The sequence below is a fragment of the Peromyscus californicus genome, unplaced genomic scaffold, assembly GCF_007827085.1.
Source record: "Peromyscus californicus insignis strain IS unplaced genomic scaffold, ASM782708v3 Scaffold_3__1_contigs__length_106647218, whole genome shotgun sequence".
Classification (NCBI taxonomy): Eukaryota; Metazoa; Chordata; class Mammalia; order Rodentia; family Cricetidae; genus Peromyscus; species Peromyscus californicus.
Genome location: NW_026294551.1, coordinates 50,356,994 through 50,378,911, shown reverse-complemented (window position 1 = coordinate 50,378,911; position 21,918 = coordinate 50,356,994). Strand labels below are relative to the sequence as shown.

Below are 21,918 nucleotides of genomic sequence, written 5' to 3'. Positions count from 1 at the left end.
AGGAATGACTACTCCTATTAACAGACTAGACATTGAGACACGAAGAAATTTACTAAGATCACGGTAGCAATTGATAGGCCACTAAGTCCCATTACCTTCTGCCAGTGGGAGTGTCATTTATTACTTGGGGGAGCCTTGAAAAAAAGAAGTATTTAACTCAGGAACAGGAAAAGGCTCAGTGCGTAAAGCACTGGCCATGCAGGTGTGGGGACAAGAGTTCGAATCTATCCCCAGGACCCATATAAAGCTGTAGTTGTAATCTAGGCTATCTACAGCAAGAGAGAAGTTGTAAAAAAGACTCTGTTTCAAAAAAGGGGAAAGGTGGAAACCTATACCAGAGGCTGTCCTCTGGCCTCCACATATACACCACAGCACATGTGCACACACACACATCTATAGCTCTGTAGCCCACTGACATATTCTTCTAGCCTGTGACTTTGCCTGGGTTTGATTATGTGACACCCCTGCCCACCCAGCATACACACACACACACACACACACACACACACACACACACACACACACACCATTCTGGGAAGCACCACATGCCCAGTTTATGCAGTGCTAGGGATCAACCCTGAACTTCAAGTGTGCTAGACAAGTACTCTATTACCAAGCAACACCCCAGCTTTTGGTTTGATTTTTTGTTTTTGTTTTTGTCTTCATTTTTCCATATTCCCTTTTGGCCTCTTGATCCACACTGTCCCTGGTAGAGGCTCATAACCTTGGACAGTTCGTTTACAAGCAAAGTTTTGTTTGCTCGTTTGTTTTGTTAAATAGACTTTGCAAGTTCGTGATATGAAAGCCATTGTTACCCCTCAGTGTGAGCACATCACATGCCTTCACGCTTCTGTGGCTTCACACCTACTGTTCCTTCTGCCTGTAATACAGTCAGCTTTTCCTCTGCCACGAGGCCAGCCTGGTCTGCCTTGCATAGGCTACTCGTCCTTCAAAACTTATCACGGATATCACCTCTTCTGAGCAGCCCTCCTTACACAGAAACTACTTCTTATCTGTGCTATCCCCCCTGTATCGTGAGCATGCCTGGGTCTCCCCACTTCTCTTGCTGTGTTAACACTCACTGGATGTTTTGTTTTCTTGGAGACAGGGTCTTGCTACATAGTCCAGGGCAACTGGGACTCGATGTGTAGCCCAGGCTAGCCTTGAGCTTATGTTCCTTCTGCCTTAGCCTCCTGAGTCCTGGGATTACAGGAATATGCCACCACAGGCAGCTTCTCACTGTGCTGAAGTTGGGTGCTGGTCTGTGACCCTGGATGAACATGCAGTCTTCACAGGTGTGGGGTGTGTCCTGGATTCACTAATGCACCACCTATGTCTGGCCCAGGGTCTGATACAGTACAGTAGAAGCACAGAGAAGGTTTGTTCAATTGAGTTTGATTTCTGCTTGGCAGGTAACAATCTTCCTTTTTTACCCCTCACAGAAAACACGTGATTGTATTTCTTTCCCCATTTTGGGAAGCCCTGCTCACCACACTACTACACTGTACATCTGGGTCCATTGATGGACGAAGAAGGTGAAGTGATCCAGCCCCAAGAGCAGAGCTGCTGGGCCACTCTGCCAGATGTGTGCCTGCGACGTATTTTCTGGTGGCTAGGAGACAGGGACAGGTCCAGAGCTGCCCTGGTCTGCAGAAAGTGGAACCAGATGATGTACTCAGCTGACCTCTGGCGATACAGGACCATCACGTTCAGCGGGAGGCCATCTAGAGTACATGCATCTGAATTCGAGTCAGCGCTCTGGTACGTTAAGAAATTTGGCCGCTACCTGGAACACTTGGAAATCAAGTTCCTGAACCCTTACAATGCTGTCTTGACCAAGAAGTTCCAAGTCACCATGAGAGGCCTCCTGTCGTGCCTCGGCAAGAGTAACAACCGCCTAAAGTCACTCTCTATCCAACACCTGGAGCTGGACCGCCTGGTGTGGAGAAACAGCATCAGGGGGTCGCTCATCAAGAGCTTGAGTTTTTTCTTAAAGAAAATGGGCAAACACCTGGACCATCTCAGCCTGAAAGGGGCCCGGCTGACAGTGGAGCAAGGCTGCCACATCCTCAACTCCTTGAGCTACCTTCGGAATGAGAACTTGGCCTCAGAGCTCAACATTGAGGACTTCTTCAGCCATCACCTGGCCGTCTATGGCAGCTCCCAGTTCAACAAGGCCATGGCTACATTCCACAACCTGGCGTTCCTAACACTCAACTACAACTGTATCTCTGACGAGCTGCTCGAGACCTTGAGTGACAACAATGCTGGCACCCTCCGGACCATGAATATCAAATGCCACGTTCACGACCCCCACGGCCAGGTAGTTTGGGGCATGTCCTGGGCCAAGCTGGCCAGGCAGGCCAGCAACCTAAAGGTGAACTTCTTCTTCGAGCGAGTCATGAAGTATGAGCGCCTGGCCCGGATCTTGCTGCAGGAGATTCCAGTCAGAAGCATCAGCCTAAGAAGTTGCTATTTCAGTGACCCAGACTGGTCCATGCGGCCCACTCTGACAGACATTCTGCCCTCCTTCCGGAACACCCTGCAGGTAATTGGCAAGTGAGGCCCCCCAGGAGCTGGTGAGGAGCTATTGCTCACAGGAAAGCCTGCTATCTGTTCTCTGCTAGGCTTCTCCATGCTCAATTAATTCTTTGTCAAAGTTCTAGATGCTACCAAGCACACTCGCAGGCCTCCCACACACTCCTCACAAGACCACTGTTCACTCCTTGCACATGGGGTTCAGGGAACTTCTGGGCTGGCTGTCAACCAAGAAAACCTCCCTTATCCTTATTGGAGAGCTGTGAAGCCTGAGCCAGGAGGTGCCTTGCCGGCGACAGGCAGCCTCTTCCCGCTGGCTCACAGCAGTAAACAGTCATCCCCATGGTTCGTTCCTGTGGTCAGCAATAAGCTGGGGATGAGAAGAACCAAACTTGACAAAAAGCCAAATTTGACTTAAGTCCCTGGAGACCTCCAAGAGTCCAGGCAGTCCCGGCACCTCTGACCCCTTCCCCCCACCCTCCTTCTCCGGTGCTTTTCTAGAAGTTAACATTTGAGTTCAACAACAATCACGAGTCATTAGATGAGCAGCTACATCTCCTCATCCTGGCTTGCCGAAAGCTGTTTTACTTCAAAATCTGGGCTTTCCTGGACGTTAAGTTTGTGGAGCGAATCCTGAAGAGCCAGGAGGAGGGGCAGTGCTCCCTGCGCACACTAAAGGTGAGCACCCTCAGCTGTTTGCAGGGGTGGAAGCGGGGGACATCTAGACTCGGCACTTCCGCTCTGACGCAGGTTGGAAATTGGGACAGGAGACAGACCCGAGACAAGCACTGCCCTTGATTCTGTCTGTGGGAGACGTCCAGCCCCACAGACAGGATCTGGACATCTCTTCTGCTCGGTCTCCCGGGGGCTCTATGTCCACGAAGCCAGCCAACTTTGTCTTTACCGAAGATGTATATTTTTTTGATGTTACTGCCTAAGCATAGCATTCACATTATAGTAGGTAGCATCAGCAACCCAGAGATAATTTGCACACACTGTTCCATTTTACATAAGGGACTTGAGCATCCACGCATGCACCTTAGATTCCAAGGGGGGGGGGGTCCTGGAATCAATCCCTCATGGATACCAAGGGAAATTGTGCTTAGGCTTTTTCCGATTCATCCATTAATTGTGTGTGTAGATGCATTTGGATGGTTGTCAGGTCTTAAGTGATATAGTCATCTCTGTGTGTGTGTGTGTGTGTGTGTGTGTGTGTGTGTGTGTGTGCTGTTTCTTTATCGGCACAGGTGAGAATTTATACAAACCGATATGAGACAAATGAAGAGGATAGGACCCTACGGGAAATTTACAGGAAATACAGAAAGCTGATCAATTCAGAACTTAACTATTTTGTCATCGCCTACCCCATGATGTAAAGAGTGCTCTCCAGAGGAAGACATCTAGACGCACTTGGGACCTGAAAACCTGGTTCTCGGTGAATTACATTTGGGACTCGCATGCCCTCATCCCTTTTCTTCTCTCTCCTTTTTGCCAGTTCTACACCATCATGAACAGCCTGGCAATGGCTGGACTGCTGGTGACGGCAAGGTCCCCAAGCGTCTTTAAAGTGCTATCTTTGCCAACAATCCCGGCTGATTGCTTTTTGTCACCAAAGTGCAGTTTGGTGTAGTTTTTGTTTTGTTTTGTTTTGGTTGGTTGGTTTAGTTTGGTTTTAGACATTCCCACTCAGCCACAGAGCAAACTCAAAGTATTTTTCTGCCAAGGGAGTCTGACTCCTGCTTACCTGAATTGATGTGACCAGCCAGTGAACAAACCTTCTACCAACCGACTGTACCCATTTGGAAATGCTTTGTAGCTGGGCGATGGTGGTGCACACCTTTAATCTTAACACTTGGGAGGCAGAGGCAGTTGAATGTCTAAGTTCAATGCCAGCCTGGTCTACAGAGCAAGTTCCAGGACAGCCAGGGCTACACAGAGAAACCCTGGAAAAACAAAACAACAACAACAAAAAGAAATGCTTTGTATCCTGACTGACCTTCATGTCAGAGCCTCCTGACCTTGAGGTGGTCTGGGACTGATCACACACACACAGAACCCACCAGTATGTCCTTGGATGAAGCAGGACCACTCCCACTTAAGATACCACTGCTCACAGAGGAACTCGGGCGCTGGGTTATCGGCCCTGTGAAAGGCTCCTGCCTCAGCTTGGCCCATGTCTCCTTTTAGTTTTCTATTCAGGTGGCATCATGTTCAGCCTGCTGTGGACCCTCAAGTCCCCAGGTGGGAAGACAGACTAGAAGTGGCAGTTACACCCATGTCTATAATGAATCTGTAATGTATCCTGTCCTAATGCTATGGTAAGAGGAAAAAAACCAAAACTCTTTATTTAGAATAATGTCGATGACATAAAACACATCTAAAGATATTTTTAAAATCTATAAGAGATGTAACAAAAGTTGATTGGAGGTAGAATTTTGGCGGATATTTTTTGTCTTTTTTATGTTTTCCTTTATTTTTCAACTTTTCTACAATGACAACACCATTTTTGGTAACTAAGAACATGAACTAGGATGTCTCTGAACATGAGTGACCACTGGGTCCTGAGGCTGGCTCACAGATGTTTCTTTTGTTCCTTTGATGTCTTTTAAAGCTTCTTCATTTTTTTATTTGTTTGTTTATTTGTTTATGGTTTTTTGAAACAGGGTTTCTCTGTAGCTTTGGCTATTCTGGTACTCACTCTATTCCGCCTGCCTCTGCCTCCCGAGTGCTGGGATCAAAGGCATGTGCCACCACCGCCCAGGCTGCTTCTTCATTTTTTTAAATTGACCTATCAAATGTGAGATATCATTATAGCATTATCAAACAAAGTGATAATTCTCCTCTTCTTCTCCCTCCCCTGTTCACTATCCCCCTTGTAAATCCCTCGAGTCTCTTTTCTTAAATCATGTGTTCATTTGGCCCCAACCTACCCCTCACGCTGATCATCACACATCCTCCTTTATCCGTTTTTTACTCTCTCTTGGTCTCTTTTCAAATACCTTAAGTTTTACCCACATTTACCTTCATTTACATATATACATGCATACATTACCAGCTAGGATCCCCATATGAGAGAGCATGTGTCTTCAGTCTTTCTAAGTTTGGGTCACCTTATATAATATTATACTTTCCAGATTCACTTGCTTTCCTGCAAATTTCATAGTTTCATTTCATTGTCATTATAGCTAAATAAAGTTGTTTTGTGTATATGAACCTGTATTGGCTAGTTTTATGTTAACTTGACACAAGCTAGAGTCATTAGAGAGGCGGGAACCTCAACTGAGAAAATGCCATAAGATCGCGGGCTGTAACGGGGAGGGCCCAGGCCATTGTGAGTGGTGTCATCCCAGGCTGGTGGTCCTGGGTTATAGAAGAAAGCATGAGACCGACCTAGGCCCTCTGCATGTGAATGACAGTTGTGAGGCTTGGTCTGTTTGTGGGGTCCCTAGCATTAGGATCAGGTCCTGTCCCTGGCACACGAGCTGGCTTTTTGGAATCTATTCCCCATGCAGGGATGCCTCGCCCAGCCTTGTTGCAGGGGGAGGAGCTTGGTCCTGCCTCAGTGTGATATGGCATGCTTTGTTGACTCTCATGGGAGACCTGCCCCTTTCTGAACAGAGGAGGAGTGGATTGGGGGGGAGGAATACATGAGAGGTGGGGAAAGGGAAGAGAGGAGGAAAGGGAAACTGTGGTTGATATGTAAAATAAATGAAAAAAAATTAGTTAAAAAATTAGTAAAAAGAAAGCAGGCTGAGCAAGCCATAGAGAGCAAGCCAGTAAGTAGCACTCCTCTATGGCCTCTGCCACATTCCTGCCTCCAGGTTCCTGCCCTGTTTGAGTTACTATCCTGACTTTCTTTGATGATGAACAGTGATGTGGAACTCTGAGCAAAATAAGCCCTTCCCTCCCCAAGTTGATTTTGGTCATGGTGTTTCATCACAACAATAGTAACCCTGACTAAGACACAGCCACATGTTTATTATCCATTCACCTGTTGATGGGCGTAGAGATGGGTTCCATTGCCTAGACACCATGAGTAAGAGTAGCAATAAACACGGACGTGCAAGTGTCTCTATGGAAGGACAGTGAGTCCTTGGGGCTTATGCCCAGCAGTGGTACAGCTGGGTTACATGGTAATTTTATTTTCAGTTTTTTGAGCCATCTCTATACTAATTTTCGTAACAACTGTACTAGTCTGCACTCCCTACCAGTAGTGAATAAGGGTTCCTCTTTCTCTGCATCCTCACCAGCATCTGTTGTCAGATTCTTTGATGATAGCTGTTCTGACTGAGATGTAGTGGTATTCCAAAGTAGTTTTAATTTGCATCTCCCTGATGGCTAGAGGTGTTAGATACTTTTTAAAACACTATTGGCCATTTGCATTTCTTCTTTGGGAACTATTTATTCCACTGGCCCATTTGTCTATTCCTTTGAGACAAAGTTGGATTCTGTTCTCTTTTTCAGTAGCTGTAAGATGGCTACAGTAGCCAGGCAGTGGTGGCCAGAGGCAAGCAGATCTCTGTGAGTTCGAGACCAGCCTGGTCTACAGCGTGAGTTCCAGGACAGCCAGGACTATCACACAGGGAAACACTATCTTGGGGGAAACAAAATGGTTGGTTCATTTCAGAGTCAGTTTTTCCCTGTCTTACTTTTGATAAGATATACTTATGCTTGTCAGACCTTTGTTGAAGTTAACAGCTAACTTTTTTTTTAAAGTGCTTTCACAGCCACTCTATGGGACTATCCCTAGATGCTGATTGGAAGAGACAGTTAATGTTTGCCTGCCCTTCAGAAGAGATCGTTCTGGTGAAGGCAAGGGGGCTCCCACCTGTAGGAAGCACCCAGGTCTGATGGGAAAAGATACCTTACAGCATCATAATATGATGAAACTGAAGTGCCCTGGAGAGCAAGCCAGTCAGTCCTGTGTGGCTCAGGGATTAGAAGGACCCCTCAGCTAGAAATCTGACCATTTGGTAGACAGACCTAATATTTACTTGTAGTCTTGGGCAACCCCTGTGAAAGAGTCTTATGACCCCAAGGGGATCTCGACCCACGGATTGAGAACCACCGATACAAGCATAGATAACTTCAGAGTCACACACAGCATGAATATGTTTTCTACAAAAGAATAGATTCACTTTACAGGTCTGTACTACTCGGTCACATCCAGCTGGATAGTAGATGCTCCAGTTCCCGTCCCTGTCTCTGCATTGACCTAATACCACATCTCACACCATGCCACCCCCGAAGACCTGCAGGGGCAATGAGAGTGAGAAAGATCCGTAACATCTTGGTGTGATTGTTAAAGTAATTCTCAACTCATGGACCCCTTGAAAGAATGGCCTCACCAAATCCTCCAACCACAAGGAGAGCTACTGCAAAAATATTCTGACTCCCCTGGAAATTGAAAAGCAATCAGGATCAGGAGAACTGTGGTGGGAAAATCAGAGCCAGAGAGGTTCCCAAATGCACATGTTTTTAAGTGAGTATCTTTTCTAATGATGACATTCTACTGTCTGTAGGCCCCTTGCCCTATGGTGTCTTGTTATTCAGCCTTGACTAACACACAAGGACATAAAGTAGTGCTGCAGAGACTTAAGGTAAAATGCAAGCCATCACCTTCAGACAAAGCAGATTTTCTTTGGGGAAGACTCCAGGGCTGGAGCTCCAGGGTCCCCAAGGCCTGGGTTCTGAGACTATTTAGGCCACTGATTTATGAGACCCTGAATAAGCTGCTCACACTGTTTAAGCCTTAGTTTTAGGTATTTTTTAAGTGATAGGAGCTGAGAAATCCCACATCCCTAAGTTTCTTAGGATGCAAACCTTGCGACTCAGATCTGTGGTGCTGAGCATGGACACGAGTGGCCACATTGCCCCAAAACACCTGGCCTTGGAAGTCAAGGAACATGGGTGTGAGATCTGGCCCGCCAATCATTGTGTGTTAACTTCTCAGATTAAACAAATATAATACATGAACCTGGCTCAGAGATTTTCAATAAATGCTCGCTTTTCTATTGTTCGGTCAATGCGGAAATAGATTCATGAAAAGAAGGCGCCCTACCCACCGTCACCAGCTTGTTGGTGGCAGACCCAATGCCCTAGTTTCCGGATTTAGAGCTCAGATCTCTGTCTTCCAGGTAAGTAATAAAATAGGAAGGCTCCATCCCCTCTTCCTTCCCCCAACACAGCTCATGATGGAGAGACGACAGTGATTACCTGTGAAGAATGAATTCACACAGTCCCTCCCTCACTACAACCCCAGAAGGGAGAAACTAGCCAAATCACTTAGAAAGTGCTGGAAATGTCAAACCTAAACCAACTCCAGAGCAATGCTCCCACACCCTGAAGATTTGGAAACCATTATTCTGTCATTCAATTAATGAAGAAGGGATCAATGGAAATTTCTGTGGTGCTTTGCTTAGCTCCAAAATGCTACTGTGTAAGATACAAAACATTGCTGAGATGTTAGGATACTGGGACTGGAGAGATGGCTCAGCAGTTAAGAGTACTGGTGGTTCTTCCAGAGGACCCAGGTTCAGTTCCCAGCAGCTACACAGCAACTCTGCTCCATGGCTCCATCTGGTGCCATCTTCTGGCCTCTTTAAATGCCAGGCACACATGTAGTACCCAGACATGCATTCAAGCAAAACACCCTACATTTTTTTTGATGTTAGAATGTCTTCATTACAAGGGCTGAAAAACGGAAGGGAGTTAAGGAGGATTATTCCATGAGTATCTGTGTCTAAAGCAGTAGAGACAGTTTCACATGCTAGAATGTATGTTAAAGGCTTGGCTTTAAAACCCCAAGCTGGGCAGTGGTGGCACACGCCTTTCATCCCAGCACTCAGGGAGGCAAAGGTAGGCAGATCTCTCTGAGTTCGAGGCTAGCCTGGTCTACAGAGTGAGTTCTAGGACAGTCAGAGCTGTCTTGAAAAACAAAAACAAAACAAAACAAAAAACAACCCAAGCTGCCAAACCCCCATCAAGTGGTTCCTAGAAAAAAAAAAAATGCTTCTCCCTATATGCTGACCTCCTATCCCAATTCCACCTCTCTTCAGGTTATCCTGTCCCTAGCCAGTGGAATCCCAATGCAAACAGTTCACGCTTTGCTTCTCCAAAGTCTTGTGATTAAAATGCTCTTAGCTTGGGCTGGGGATGCAGCTCAGGGGGAAAGCACTCGCTTGGCATGAGGTCCTGGGTTCCATCCTCAGCACAGGAAAAGACAAAACAAGATAACAGGTGGTGAACTCCTGTTATCCGGCCCTCGAGAGGCTAAGACAGGAGGTTTTCAGGAGTTCAAGGCCAGATGGAGTACTACAGTGAGTTTCAAAAACAAACACAACATGAAGTTCTTACCTCCAAGTCCAGTGGGCTTCTTTTCCTGTCATGTTTTATTCTCTGCTGCCACTAGCTGCAGGAACTTACCCAAGAACCTAGTTCTTTACCTGTGGGGTCTGTAATTGTGAAACAAACCCTTGGTCTCAAAGACCTTTGGTTTAAGCAATGAAACTCTTTCAAGCCAAATATTTGGAGTAAAGTCAAAGATAGGACTGTATCTTTATGATATTTTACTGCTTACTTACATTCTTTTCTTCCTTAGCTGACTTACCATCATCCATGTTTATGAGACACAGAGTATGTGACAACCACATCAGGACCCAAAGCATTGGCATGCCTTTGTTTCTCATTCTTCCAACAAATATCTGATCAGTTGCTACAGACCACAAGCTCCTCACCATCTATTTGTAAAAGATCATGTGAGGCATCTATATCTTACCTCACCGTATTTCGGTACCCACTATCCAGCCTCTATTTGCTTCCACGTTTCCCAGCCTCTAACAATTTCTATTACACTCCCTTTCTCTTTAAGAACAATTTTTCCAGCTTCCATATTTAAATAAAAGCATGCAATATTTATCTTTCGGTGTCTGGCTTCTTTCCCTTAACACTATATCCTCCATTCCCAACATTTTTTGCTGACAATTCTGATGCTTTTAGAATTATGGATGTCACTGTTTTGAGGGGGAGGGGAAGGTCGCCACTAACTCAAAAGAAGCAAGACAAAATATATCATATGCAAATATACAGAGAAATGACATACATAGATATGACAAAGTGGAAAGGGAACCATTAGAGAGGAGGAGAGGAATCAGCAGGAGGTGGGAGGGACAAGGGGGTTAGTGGAGGGTCAATTTGAGCAAAGTACAATCATATGTAGACATGAAAATGTGATCATGAAACCCATTGTTTTATAGACTAATGGGAAAAAAAGAAACTTAAAAAAACATTCCTTCCCAAAGAAGCGATCTTTTGTACACATAACATATCCCTCTTTTGCAATAGATGAACACCCTTTTGTACATATTACTCAAACAGCCATTCCAGAGAGAGACACATAGACATGCTTTCAGATGGTCCTTATGGTTTGCAATCTGAAGCCACAGAACCTGTGGACTCACCGACTGAATGACACACAGAGACCATCCACCCTGTGCAACTTCCTACGGGTGGCTCCTGGAAAAATAAGTCATTGAATCAATCCGGTTCATGTTTCTCTGCACTTACAAATGCACATACTTTTAAAACATAGTCATACGCATGTGCGCACACACACACACACACACACACACACACACACACACACACACACACGGCCTAAATGTTCAGGGGTGTGTGAGGTTCTTGAGAACACGCACGTTTGCTTCGCACACTGTGAATCCCCAGTGCGTAGAGCCACGCTAGAATCAGAACCTGTCCTAGCTGGTCTTGAATGAATAAAATCAGGTCTAGTTTGGAGATCGTTCCAACTTAGTTGATAGTAAACAAATATTTCAAAGTGTTGTGTTCTGAGCCACCTTCCTGAGTATTAAGACAAATGCACCCTTTGAAAGCAGATAGTCAGAGCGCAGAGTTTATGAGCCTGACGTGATAGTGTGATCGATTTCAACGAGAGTGTTCTGTAGGATGCCACCAGGGGCTGGTAATGTAAGGAAGGCATTTCAGTGAGACGAGGCCTCACAAATCACCTCCCATATTTACTCAATGTTCCTCTCTTCACACACGAGTGAATGAAAGCCAGCTTCAGTGGGGGACTCACCTACCTCCCCTTGAGAAGTTACTAAAAACCAGAGATGACCTCAAGTGCGCATGCTTTGTCAGCCAGCACCATCCCTAGAGAGTGTATCCAATCCCTTCTCTCCCTCTGTCCCCAAAACTTGCCGGGTGTCCACAAGTCCATCAGGGGCTGCCTGTGGTTGAAGAATAAAACAACCTCACAGAAACAAACTCAGAAAGGCAGGACAAAGCTGAGAACTGAAGGGCTATCACAAATAGAAAATTATCTCCAACGAAAATGTCCATTAGTTGGATAATGGGTGACGTCAGCACTAGTAGTTTCCAGTCATGTTGGCAATTTAATGACTAGGGCTAAGCTTCATGTCTTGACATGCACATCCTTCAAGACCCTAAGTGAGAACAGCAAACTTCCAGCCCAAACACCTGCAGTGAGTCTATTTTTTGAAAACTCTATGGAGCTCTGGGTGTATAGGGCCTTGACTAAGCCAAGAGTCCAGAGGTCAGTGCCACCTGAGCTGGCTACATCATTCAGCATTGTTGACTATTCATGAGGTCAGAGTCGTTTTCAATATTTGACCTTCCCGGCAAAATCGGCCACTCAGGGCTCCTTCAGCCCTTCAGACTCTTAGGGCTTGCTACTCTGTGCCGTGACCTCCATCCTACCTTCTGGCCATCTCTGCCATTCTTCAAGCCAAGATACCACAAGCGAACACGATCTTAATGAGTGATAAGCAGTACTGCAGACTTAGCGGTCATGCCTCCCTTTCCCTAAAAACAAGGGGACTGGACCCTGAAAGACAAGTTTCCTTTCTTGGCTGTTGAGGACACCAGAAAGAAATTCCTGAACTTCATAGCTCTCCCTTGCTGAGCAGGTGGAAGACGGCATGAACAGAAGTGAGAGGCTATAGAGGCAGAGGACCTGGCCTGGCCTCTGGACCCACCCACAATTTCTGATAGGCTACAGCTCATCACCCTCAGGGGTAACAGTTTGAAAACCCCACACTTCTCTCAGCCTACCTTCCAAAACCTCCAACCCTGGTCAACCTTGCTCAATCCATGTCTCTCACCAGAACCTAACTTGAACTTCACTGAGGTCTACGCAGTTTGATACCAGTCCTCCTCCTCCTCCTCAATCTTGATTTGTATCACCCTTGTCCCTTTCTCTAGATGCTGGCTGTCCGCTAAGAAATCCAGAGGAGCTGTTTCCCCAGGCACTCACGAGATACGTTAGTGTTTGCCTTTCCCAGCTCCAGCATCAGCCTTTCTCTGAGTTAAGTCACTTACTCTGGGACAAATGGCGGAGGTGCCTATTTAACATATCAAAGCAGACCTGGCTGCCAGGTTCTCCCAGAATTCCTCAGTCCCTACCAGTTACAGTATAGGGCTGATATACCCTCCTCTTTACCTTGAGCTCTCCAGCCCAGGGGCTGCCCCCCACCTCCCGCCCCTGGAGGTTCTTCCCTATATAATCCAGCCATTTTGGTTACCCGCTCCTTTTATACATTTGGCCTCCTGGCTACTGCACCTGGTTCCTCTCTCTCTCCTCTTCTTTCCCCTCCCCATCTCCTCACGTGGCTCAGGGTCATGTTCACTCTGGACTCACCCAGATGTCTCTGCCTCTGCCTACGCTCTCCCTTTTATCTACAATAAACTTTCTCCTCCAGCATACCTAGGAGCAGTCATGTCCTTTATTTTCCATTTCTTTTTTTTCATTCATCTGATGTCAAAACCTGGGAGTAGCATAGGTGAGTTCCCTCCTGGGAAACCCAGCTGCTCTGAACCAAGCTGCTGACCTGACTCTTCTAAGGTATGTGTGGATCATTTGTTTCTTCTGGCTTTTGCCACCTGCCAAATTTGATTCCAGAGTCCTCCTCTTCAGCCATTTCTTCCCTTAACTAACCTTAATTAACGACCCATCTATTCTCACCTAGTCAGTAAGTGTCCTCTGTCTGGCACCTGGAGTCTGCTACATCCTTTGGGGCCCCACCACGTGGACATCTCCCTGCTGTGCCCTTTGGGGCCCCACCATATGGGCAATTCTGCCTGCTAAGACGCTTGCTCCTCTCCCTCTGTCGGAGCCTCCTTTTTTCCAAAAGCCTCTCCCAGTGCACCTCTCCAGCTGTTTTCAGAGAGCCACAGTCATGTTTCCTGATCCCTCACAGCACCTTCCACTGCCTGAAATGGCTTTTCATATATTGTCTGCCTCTGGGCTGAGTTCCAAAGGACATCTTGTTCATCCTTGATAATAGCACTCAGCATAGACTCAGAGTCTGAAATAGCCCAGCAGATGTTTGTTGTGTGAGTGAATAAGCAAAAGACCCCACTCGCAGTCATTTTGTTAGCTTCCTGTTCCTATAGTACCTGACTTTTATCAGCTTATAGAGAGAAAGGGTTTGTGTTGGTCCACACAGCCCATAAGCAGTTAACGGTCTTGTATTGGGTGAGACAGCACATGGGATCATTCGTCTCATGATCAGGAAGCAAAAGAGCAAGAAAAGCTAGGTCACACAACCTGTTCCAAGGCACACCCCTAGTGACCTAAAGACCTCCCACTAAACCCTTCCTTTTGAAGTTTCTAACACTTCCCAATAGTGGGATCAAGCCCTTTAACTCGTGGGCCTTTGAGAGGTGAGATACCTCCTAGACTCCCTGCTGGCTAGTGAGATACCTCCTAGACTCCCTGCTGGCTAGTGAGATACCTCCTAGACTCCCTGCTGGCTAGCCCTCATGGTACCTGAAAGTACCATGAAAGCTGCTGAAGGAAAACTGCCATCAACAAGCTTCAGCTACATTCCTGTAGGTGACACTACCAGCCAGGCAGGCAACACGTACTCACTGGTACACCAGAGGCAAGTCTGTTATGGGGCAACCAATTGTTTTCTGATTGGATTAGCAGCCCGCTCCCCTGGAGGGGAATCACAGCTAGTACTATAAACCTGGTTAAAACTCCTTGGCTGGGGATATCACAGGCCCTATCAGGAAAGCTACTGTTGTTGTTTCCTGAGCGGTGTGCCCATCAAATTGCCTTCTGAGTAAGTATGTTCATGTCTAGAGATGAGTGCAGCTTTCACTTTCAGTTGAGAAACTTCTTTTTGGAATGGCAACCGAGACCCAGGACTAGTCAAAGGGCTAAGAATAAATGACTATTGAAAGCTGAGCCCTAAATGAGAGACCTGTATCTCTCCCTCCAAGGCTCAGAAGCACCATGAAGAGGAACTGTAAAGAATGTAAAAGCCAAAGAATGGGGTGAACATTATGGACACTGTCTTCTGGGCATGACGTGACTATTGCATCCTTGAACTCTTAGCACTGTGATTACCTACACAAGATTTAAGCCTACCAGCACCCTGTCATGGAAAGGGGAAGGAGTTCGTGAGGCCACACCTCACCCTGAGATCCAGTTAATGGTTGCTAGGGGAGGGAGAAACATTTTCTCCCATGGTATAGTCACTGCTAAATTAACCCGTCATCCACGCTTCTGTAAGCAACCATAATGGAACTCACTGGGCCACCAGAGGAAGGGAGCGGGTAGTTGCAAAGAGAAACAAGATCAGTGGGAGCAGGAAGGGACAAAGATATATGGGGATGAATGTGTTCAAAATACATTATCTAGGAACCAAGCAGGATTGCTCAGCAGGTAACAGTACCTACCACACAAGCCCAACAACCTGAGTTCAGTCCCTGGAATCTGTGAAAGGATGGAAGAAGAGAAATGAATCTACAAAGTTATTCTCTCTGTGTATTCATCTCATACATACCACACACACACACACACACACACACACATCACACACACACACCGCACACACACGCACACACATCACAACACATACACACACACACACATCACAACACACATATACACATCACACATACCACACACATCACACATGTACACATACATCACATGACACACACATACACACACACACCACATACATCGCACATACACACACATCACACATACATACTCACATATATACACATCACACACACTACACATATCGCACATACACACACAAACATATACATAAACATCACACATATACACCACACACCCTCTCCCAAGCTTCAAGAGCATCAAGGAGCATCTTCCTAATGTTGACATTTTTTTAAAAACGCATACCAATATTTATAAAGGAATTTCAAGTGGAAAATACTTTGGGGCCAGGGATGTTGATTTCAGGGTCTGAAGGCCCAAGACCCAACCCACTCCCGACAACCCGTTAGCCACAGGACTTTGGCATCTGTGTTCCCGTTGTAGGTTCCTCGTTTGTGATGTTCATAAAATGCGTCACGAAGTGTAAGGCTATAGATTGGAGCTCTCCAGAGGAGATGAGCTGGCCTTCCCTCCTTTGGCTGCCCCAAGTCCTGCACGCACACTCCTGTCCTTGAGTTTCCCCTCTAGACCACGTGGAAATTGGATGAGACCTCAGGTGGCCTCTCTTCCCAGACACTCTGCTTCAGACTCAAGGAGTCTCCCTCAAACTTGACGAATTTGGCTTCAACACTCTTGCCCCATAACCTCTCGCTTGTCAAATATTTCTGGGATAACTGGCATCGATGGTTGGTTAGGGGGTCCACACCTTGCATCTGAGATGGGGTGACGAGTGTGGTCACACTCCCTGAGGGTGAACAGACTCAGCTCTGCTCTAGGCATGTAGGCCAGAGTTAGCTGCTCCTTTGCTTTGGGGCTCCCATTAGGACTTCTAGTCTATGCTTCTGACCTTGCCCTGCGGCTTCTGGAGGCTTCAGCAGCCATTGTCAAGGCAATGCAGAGGCATGAAGAGGAGTCTTCTCCAGAATCCCAAGCCAGCTTCCTCTGCCGCCCCTCCGCCCCTGTCAGAACCGAGTCTCATAGCGCCACTGCCCACGAGGGGGAGCACACATTTTGCTCAGGGAGACCTGTGAGTATTCACGACGGCTGGGCTAGTCAGCCAAGGATGGGATCTGTCTCCTCTCTCTGGGCTCTGTGCGCAGCTGTTCATCCAAAGCAGGGGAGGAATTACGCTGGTAGGGTGTGTGCGCCAAGCCGCAGTCAGGTGCATCAAGATTTGAGGTGATGAGAAAATCCACACAGCAGCCAGCTCACAGAGCAGAGTTGGTCATTTCCCTTAACCCATGTCCTCTGGGGTGGGAAAGCTGATTGTGGCTTCTCCACACAAAAGACCTGTTTTGTACTCACCTGGGACCTGTGGTTACCCATCCCCTTTCCAAACTTAAGGCAAATTTAAATTTAGGGGGTGTGAGTCATCTTGGGAAACAGACTCCCCAGGATTAAGACCTTAAAGCATCAGGTCACGCCCCGGGATTAAGGTATTAGAGTCTCAGGTCGGATCTGGAAACTTTAAACTCAGACTCTAAATCTGACACCTGAGTCACAATGAGCCAATTACCACCACACCACAGTGTTTCCACCCAGCGTCACTCCTTGCTACTAAATTCTGCTATGGTTCTAAAGGGCCAGCAGCCTACTTGAGTGTGAATCCTATGTTTGGTACCCTCCCAGGTCTCAGTTTTCCCACCTATAAAATGGAATTCACAGATTGCACTACCACACATAACAAGCCTCCCATGGGTGTTAGTGGCTGCATTACCAACAATATACTTGTAATCCTATCAGAAGCCCTGCTTGGTTTGAGATTATAAAATACCTCCCAGGGACCGGCATATACCCATTTTTTCACTATTTTAAAAACAGTTTCAGCACCTTTTAACCCTTTGACTTTGCATATGCTATACTACTATATCGAATGTCCCTCCCCTCCATTTCCACCAAGTTACATCTACTTATTGAGATCTGACTCAGAGTGGCCTCCCCACCCCCAACCTGCCCCTCTAGTCAGGCAGCCATGGCCTGTGACAGCACTTTGTGTCAGAGCCATGAAAACTCCCTGGAAGTCAATCATAGGGGGATAGGGGCACTCAACATGAGGTGACTGGGGGGTCTCTCAGAACGCAGGGTCTTCAGACACTGCCTGCAGCGGAAGAGGGGCCCTAGAGGTGGGGCAGTGGGTCTGCTCTTGTCACTTGGTCTTGGTACGCTGGCTGCCTCTCTCTCTCTCTCTGTTAGCTGGCTTTCTGTTTCCGGTTCACATAACACAACAGCTGCCATCCACGCTCCAAAACCTCCACCCGAGAGAGCAGCCACATGGAACGGAGGCTTTCTTTCCCAAGTCTAAATTCCTCAGGAGAGGGACTTCTTGACCCGGCTTCCATTAGCAGCCACTCCTGGCCCAGTCAACTGTGGTGAGAAGCAAAGGGAAGAGGGCTGGAGGCTGCTGGGTTGTGTGGAGGAGGAGGGGGAGGGGGAGGAGGGGGAGGGAACTCCCCACAGCAGAAAACACAGCAAGATGACCCCCTGCTGCTCTCACAGGGGCCCTGCAATGTCCGCACACTGTCTGATCTCAGCAGGGCCATTCAGGGTGTTCCTGTCAACACATATTGGTTAAAGGAGCAAATAATAGAAACTTCTAGAAGCTTCAAATAAGAAAGAGCATCTCACAGAAAGGACTGTTGTTCGAGTCTGCATGAGAGGACCTGGGCTTCAGAGTCCTTTAGGTACTCCTCATCTCTATGTTTCAAATTCCGGACTCCTGGTACACAGACCATGAACAGCTGAGCTGCCAGGGAAGGCAGACTTTGTCTTACAGACGTGATTGTGGAGCCTTCTGTGTGCACTGCACGGTTCTCAGAGAAGAAATCAGTGGGAGCTGGAAAGTGACCACAGAGGGAGCTGTCTGGAAACTCCGGGGCAACCTGGGTTTTGAAGCTTTCTTTCCCCCATTCCTCTCGAAACCTCTATCTTTAGCTCAAGCTAAGAATATCCTGACTGAATAGCTTAAAAATAAACATGTATAACCAGGCAGCAGTGGCACATGCACTCTGAGTTAGGCAGAGTCAGGCGGATCTCTGAGTTCGAGGCCAGCCTGATCTAAAGAGCAAGTTCCAGGACTACAGGGCTACAAAAAGAAACCCTGTCTCAAAACAACAACAACAAAAGAATGTAGATACGTAAAAAGTGGGCGTTAATTCCAAATAGGTCTTTCTGGCTGTGAGGGCGACCTGGTTGCAACACTATCACTCTATTGATTGTCAGGGTTGATTCGGCTGATCTGTTTGGCTAGGCAGGTGTTCCCTTCCTCCCTCACTGCTCCAGGTTCATCCCTCCCGAAGCTGTGCACTCTTCAAAGAGGACAACCTTCCTGGAACAGAGGAGGACCAGTCTTCAGTTAAGGGTATAGGAGTAGGCATGCTCCCCTGCTGGAGCCTCCAAACAAGCTCTTGAATAGGTCTTTCAGATTTGAGTCCTCAGCTTAAGGTTCTTTCTCTGGCGAGCTGAGCTGACAGGTGTGAGCTGCCACACCCAGCTCCTCGCTGCTTTTATATTGTTTCCAATCGACATTAAATTTTATGCCTTTTTTTCCTTTTATTCACCTTTATGGTTGCTTTCTACCACACAGCTCTGACTTCCCATTTCCAGTAGTAGTGCAAAGTCTTTTAAAATAAATATGTTGCCTGTACAATGAACGCGTTTCAAGGTAGTGCATGGCTGTGTTAAAACTCAAGACCTTGGCACTGAATGGCTGGCAATTTGAAAGTGTCAGCCATTCCGTGAGTTCCAGGGCAGCCAGGGCTATGCAGAGAAACCCTGTCTTGAGAAACCAAAAACAACAACAACAACAATTAAGAATAAGCATTAATTTCTCCTACTTTGGGCAAATGTGAAGTGCAAGACTGAGGAGCCAGTGATGTGGCCAATGATGAAAGCCCACTTCCGGTTCCTAGGGGATGTCCACACAGGGCAGCACACTCTCAGGACACTTAAATTCCATGCAGGCAATCTCTGCCTTCATGATGTCAGCTCAACCCTGTCACCTCCCAAAGCGCCCCTTCCTACCCTGTTCCACTCCGTGCCGCTGCTAACTGAACCATTGAAAGGTGAAACTTGAACACTGTCTGTATTTCATGTTGATTACAGACAAGTTCAACTTCAGTTCCATTAACAAAGGTTCAAATTTAAATGACCCCTGATTTGAAGGATGGCGTTTAAGAGTAATTTTTATTGCCTTATGAATAAAATTCTTGTTTATTTGTTTATACGGTGTCTCACTATGTAGCCCAGGCTGGCCTTAGACTCACTCCCTATCCCAGACTAACTGTGGACTCCTGAACCTCCTGCCTCTACCTTACAAGATGTATCCCACTGCACCTGGCAAGAACAAGGCTTATTTTATAAATGGGGAAACTGAGGCCCAGGAAGCTGTGAAACTTGCTCTGGGTCCTCCGCAGGCTGGCCGATGGATCCTCTCTGAGTTATGCCTAAATGCAGCACCTGGCACTAACAAATTCTGAGCTTGGGAGCCGTGTGCTCAGGAATGGTTTTTCTACCACGTTGCTGGCTGTGTCAGGCCCCATCCCAATGTTGAACCGGCAGAAATTCTGAAGTCTGCCCTCCAAGCTGGAAAAGGAGATATTTTTGTCAGACCAGCAGAGCACCCATAAACTTCCCGCTGGCCCCTGGGGCAGGGAGTTCACACCTTCCTTGGGGGTGTGAAAAGGCTCTCTGAAGGGTGGTGCTCAGACCCTGAGTGGTTGAGTCACAGAACACAAGACAGGCACTAGGCTTCAGAAAGGGTTTTTCCATCTCAGCTCAGGCACTTGCTGCTAGCAGAGAACAAAGACTCCTTAACTCCTGGGAGTTAGGCCCATAGCCTGAGATCGCCTCGTGCCCCGTGACACCACATATCAGAGATGGGAAGAGCTGTAGGCTGTCTACCCCAATCATTTCATTCTACAGGTGGCCCTAAGAAGGAGAGAGACATTTGTGGCAAAGTCAGGCCTGGAATCCAGGTCTCCTGGTTTTCTGGCTGGTGCTGCGTGCTCACTGCCTGCTGTCCAGGAGGTGTCAGGATACCACAAGTCACCACGGAGGGCAGAGGCAGCCCACTGTGGGGAAGGGCACTGAGAAGGTGAGTCCTTCCTAGTTGACAGGTGAATGAATGAGTGAGCAGCTTCCCTTGGCCAACGCTCTTCCTCTGACAGCCACACAGACCGGCTCCTGAGCTGCTGTGTCTCAGGAGAGGCAGCTGTCTACAGGGCTCATTGGAAAAGAATTGGTGACCATGTGGAAAGCGCCTTAATCAGAACTTTTAAGAGTGTGTATAATCACTGCAGTAAGAATGCAGCAATTTGGGACATGGATGCAACACACCATCGGGAAGAAAACGATTCTTTTAAAAGTCGAGACTACCTCTGTGCAGTCGGAATTGTGGCAGCCTAACAGTGGTGTTCCGAATGGTTGTAGTTACTGAGAATCCGCTTCCTTCTGAGACAGGTTGGGCATGGGGCCCCATACACACGCTATCTCATTCCATCTACCATAGGAGACCTCCAGTCAGGGATGCCTGACTCCGGAACTTACATGTGTATATGCATGCATGCAGGTTTGAGTGAATGACACGGATTCACGTGTGTTAAACAAGAGCTCCACTACTGAGAGATACCTCCAGAGTCAGACGTTTGAGGGGTGTGGGTGGTGCTGAACCTGGAGTTCGCTGATGTAGCTAGACTGACTCACCAGTGAGCCCCAGAATCACTCGTCTCCATCTCCCAGCACTGGGATTACAGACACACACACACACTGCCGTGTCTGGGTTTTGTTTCTTTGTTTGTTTAACATGGGTGTTGGGGATCCAAACTCAGGTCCTTGTACTCACACTTTACCCACTGAGCGATCTTCCCAACGCTCTCCCCTCCCAACACCTATTCTCTAAAATGAATTGGTTTTTTATTACAGCTATACCCACTACTTGGGGTGGGGGTGGGGTGGCACAAGGATGCTATAGAGCAAGAGTGGAAGCTAGAAGACTTGTGCTAGTCAGTTCTCTTCTCCCACCATGAGGGTCCCGGGTGTCAAACTCAGGTCTTCGGGCTTGGCCACAAGTGCCTATACCACCCCCCACCCACCCACCACCCACCCCACCCCTGCTCCAGAGCCATCTTGCCTGCCCCCAGACGGCTATACTCTTAACCACTGCTAAGAGATTCGAATCTGTAGCATAAATTAGAGTTTTCTTTTTCTTTACTGCTACTCATTTTTAAAATGAAAAATGTAACAAAACAAAAAACATACAGTGAGTACTAAATAATCTAGAATGGAACACAAAACTATGAGTTTCCTTGCATGGAGGAAAAAAAAAAGGGTAAAACTTCTTGCCACCACATGGGGGCGCTGAAGGATGCAGGCTGGACAGGGACCTGCCTTCCCAAACCAGCCTAGGCTGCTCTTTCACAGCTGTCCAT

The 21,918-nt window shown here is 47.2% G+C and overlaps 1 protein-coding gene across 1 annotated transcript; it reads left to right on the top strand.

Annotated features, from left to right (window-relative positions):
* Positions 1-1,357: 1,357 nt before the first annotated feature.
* Positions 1,358-5,664, top strand: Fbxo39 (F-box protein 39). Its single transcript, XM_052757940.1, has 3 exons — positions 1,358-2,548; positions 3,040-3,216; positions 3,786-5,664. The coding sequence occupies exons 1-3, from the start codon at positions 1,523-1,525 to the stop codon at positions 3,912-3,914; spliced, it is 1,332 nt and encodes a 443-aa protein (XP_052613900.1). The 5' UTR covers positions 1,358-1,522; the 3' UTR covers positions 3,915-5,664.
* The last annotated feature ends 16,254 nt before the right edge of the window (positions 5,665-21,918 follow it).